This window comes from Bactrocera latifrons, unplaced genomic scaffold, assembly GCF_001853355.1.
Source record: "Bactrocera latifrons isolate USDA-ARS-PBARC rearing strain unplaced genomic scaffold, ASM185335v1 scaffold_230, whole genome shotgun sequence".
Classification (NCBI taxonomy): domain Eukaryota; kingdom Metazoa; phylum Arthropoda; class Insecta; order Diptera; family Tephritidae; genus Bactrocera; species Bactrocera latifrons.
Window position 1 is genome coordinate 118,121 of NW_017535853.1, and position 3,774 is coordinate 121,894.

A 3,774-nucleotide genomic window follows, 5' to 3' on the forward strand; every position below is an offset into this window, starting at 1 on the left:
TTTTATTTTGTGTCGCGGTTTTATAAGTGTCTCATATGTTTTTTTTTTTTTTGTTTATTTATAAAGTTTATTGTATTGAGCTTTCAGTTATGCAAAGATAACATAACTATGCCGTATGTGAAAACTGTCACATAAATAATCTATCTAATAGGGGTTTTCATGTCTTTGACTACCAAACGAAAGATCACACGTTTCGTTATTTTTTCTCAAATCGGCCTCAAGAAATACATAGGAACTTAAATGCAAATCTCTGATAGCGCTTTCTGTTAATTAAGGTATGATTCAAGCCATGTTTGACTTGCAAGAAARTGAGTACGCCCAGATTTCCAAAACTACAGAGTTGCATTGAAAGAATTTGCAAACAATAAATATGGTTTTGCACAACACTGATTGCAGCAAACAGCTGTAAGTTTTAGTTTTGTTTATACACACATTTGTTGAATTGTTTATCATTTGCATCGTTCTAGTGTTTATTTTATTTTTTTAAATAACATTAACTATTTACACACATATACTTATAAGTTGTAGGCGGTAAGTTTTCATTTCTTCTTTTGTATTCTTGTTGACGTATAATTAGAAATTCTACGTATCCATCAACGTTGTCGTAGAATTTGAACTTAGGTAGCACAAAAAGTCTTATTTTGCGTATCCTTTTATGATATCGTGATTGGAATTATATTATTATATATTAAGTTTGCGAGCGCGCTTCTGATGATCCAAATTCAACCTAAACTTAATATTGACCTTTTGACATCCTTTTCAAGGATATGGTCTCTTCGCACGCATGTACAATCTAACAGCTAAATATTAAAGAGGCAACGGATATAAAACCGTCTGCTCAAGRCAAATGTATGCGTTATGATGCTCTTATTAGACAATAATACTCCAATTAGGCAATCGTCTACCAATAGGGTGCTATGTACATAAGTGTGTACATATATGCATGCATTATATATTTGATTTCTAAACGAAGATCGCTACTTTTGCAGTGGCTTGTTGTTGTTTTAAAGGTTATCTAATCTCCGTTAGGATGGGAAGGGTTACAACGCAAATTGTCGTCGAGGTCATCTAACGAGAGGCCAAGGAAACATGCCGTTTCGGCGGGATCGGACCAAAGGCAGAAGGGTGTTAGATGAGTAGGGTTTATAGGCCATGCAAAAAGGTGGCCAGTATCATGCGGGGACTGGTTGCATGCAGGACATACATTGGGTATGTCAGGGTCAATTCTGAATAAGTAGGAGTTTAACCTGCTACAATTCCCACGGCAGTCGGTTCTACGTAYCGGAATTGACTCGGATTTTATCCGACCAAGKGCTGTTTTTTCRGCGATCTAACCCCGTTTGGATCGGTGAGTACTTTGCAGTGGCTCATGGTTACTAGTCAATATGCTTTAATTTCTAATAAAAAATTAAAAATTCATTGCATATGAAATGAAAGTTTTATGTTAGAAATCATGTTTTATGAATATGGCGAAAGTAGGCGGATTCCTACATACATACATATATGAACAAACGTTTGTAAGTATGTATGTATGTATTTGCATATTTGCATATGCATGATTGATGGAAAACGATCTCAGATTTTATCAATATACATATGTATGTAAATATGTATGTGTGCCCATACTTATCCATATGAATTCATTGAATACAATAAACTGGTTTGCGACGACGAAGAAGGTTAAATACTGCTTAATGAGGCAAATTTGAATAAATAAAAAAGAAATGGATAAACATATGTTTGTTCTCACATACATAAGTATATGTGTAGGTAAAAAATTTTKAAAAGAAATGTTGAAAAAATGAAGTTAGTATAAAGAACGTGTATGGTTTATTGACCTATTGTTAGAAACAGCAGAAATCCACTCAAATTTATCTACTAATAGCAGTAAATCAAAACCTTAAATTTTTTTACCCTTTCTCAGAATTTATTTATTTATTTTTTATTTTTTAATTTAGTGTTAATTAAGCATTAGAGTTTTGAAATAATAAAATTCAAATATTTTCTGTAGCAATTTTTAAACTAAATTTGTAAATCGCAAGCCCTTCACTAAACTGCCGATTTGCGCTGGCACATCCCTAAAACGTATGCCTTCAACAAAATCCGACTGCAAACTACATGGATACTCCGAGCCGTATGCATCTGTACGCCACACCAGACGAATCTTGTACTCTATATCAGGCGTTAGCAGCAAACCATCACCCCACTCGATATTCATATCACAATTATATCTTGTCAGCTGTTTTGCCACATTGTGCTGCCAYAGAACTGTCTCAACGCCATTCGCCACATTCGGCTCTTGATCACTTTCATCACTCTCACCATCGCTACCGCTACTCTGTGCCAGCTGCTGCTGGTTAGCATTTATGGCAGGCGCTACAATCTCAATTTGTAAATTTTCACAGTACTCGCTGGGTATGTTGAAAGCATAGTGCGACATCGGTGAAATGTTTGGCGTTAAGCGACTACAGATAATCAGACCGCGTAATGCAATAAATCGATCACATTTTACATACAAAGTCCATTCGTTTGTGTCCTGATCGACAATAAAAGGACGACATGCCTTGAAATAGCTRCGTTCAATCGCATGGCATTGTTGTTTTGGCTGTTGTGACGACTGGAGCGCATGATCTTCACACTCAACACCGCTTACGGGCAATTGGAGATCATTTATAATTAATGCACAATCTTCCTGCTGTAAACCTAATTCGTGACATTCCTGCTGACACCACTCATAGACGAACCACAACAGCTGTTTGCTGGTCTTCTCACTCTTATTAGCCGCTATGATCGCCTTAATGCAATCTTTGGATACATGCACATAGTGATTCTTATGTGAGGTCATGTATTGTGGATTATTGATGCAGCAGCGTGTAAAGAATGACATGCAAACGTCTAGCAAATCACGCAGATCCATGCAGACACAAAGTTCCAGCGCGGGTAATATATTGTTGTAGCGTAGCTTGCGCGCTATCGCTACCAGACAACTATTGGTCAAATCGGTGATTAAATATTTCTCAGCGCAATAGTATAGCTCGATAGCGTCCTCCAGCGTGAGCGACTCAAAGTCTATGACGCCGGCGTATATGTAATTTAAAAGCATTTGGAAAGTCTCGGCGCTAATATCCAAAATTTCGATTTCTTGTTGTTGTTCGCGTAGCGGTCCATAAAACATGGCTTCGAAAACTGGACTCGCCGTGGAGAGTATCAATTTGTGACACTTTAACTGGGCGCCGGCAATATGAAAAACACAATCATAGAATTTCTCAGAGCGCAAAAGTTGTTCGAAGCGCCGACTAAATTGTGCCGCCATAGCGGCGTTGTCCATAAGCTGATGAGCCAGCTGAACGGATTTGGTCTGCGGTGCCGACACCGGTTGTGAGTAGCTCGGCAAGAATATGGAATTCATCTAAAAGTGAAAAAATAAGATAATAAATATACAATATTTAATTAAAAAAAAAAAAAGAAAAAACGAATGGTTTATACCGACGGACAGAGGGACAGACGGGCATGGCTAAATCGACTCAGCTCGTCACACTGATGATTTATATACATATGAATATATACTTTATAGTGGCTTCTAATTGGGAAACCCTCGCATTGTTTACACGACGATCTCGACAGGAGCAAGAAAAAGACAATCAAAACCAGAGGGAACGTGCTACCTTGGTGAAAAACTACAAAAGTCATTTGCAAAACGTTAGATCGGGAATGCACAAAATTCCTATTGGCACCCGATAGATCAAACTGTAGGAACATCATGAAAATACTAAT

General features: G+C 37.3%; 2 protein-coding genes across 6 annotated transcripts in view; one reads left to right on the plus strand and one right to left on the minus strand.

Annotated features, from left to right (window-relative positions):
• The first annotated feature begins 504 nt into the window (after nucleotides 1-504).
• The window catches only part of LOC108968885, a 15,585-nt gene continuing 12,315 nt past the window's right edge, over nucleotides 505-3,774 (plus strand). The window contains exon 1 of the mRNA XM_018933208.1: nucleotides 505-531. The gene's annotated coding sequence lies outside the window, so the exon portion shown is untranslated. The remainder of the gene's footprint in view (nucleotides 532-3,774) is intronic.
• LOC108968884 (BTB/POZ domain-containing protein 6-A) overlaps nucleotides 1,966-3,774 on the minus strand; it is a 7,980-nt gene continuing 6,171 nt past the window's right edge. For all 5 annotated transcript variants that reach the window (XM_018933205.1, XM_018933204.1, XM_018933202.1 and 2 more), the window contains exon 2: nucleotides 1,966-3,409. In XM_018933205.1, coding sequence (XP_018788750.1) covers nucleotides 2,018-3,409 — 1,392 coding nt within the window. In that variant the 3' untranslated portion in view covers nucleotides 1,966-2,017. The remainder of the gene's footprint in view (nucleotides 3,410-3,774) is intronic.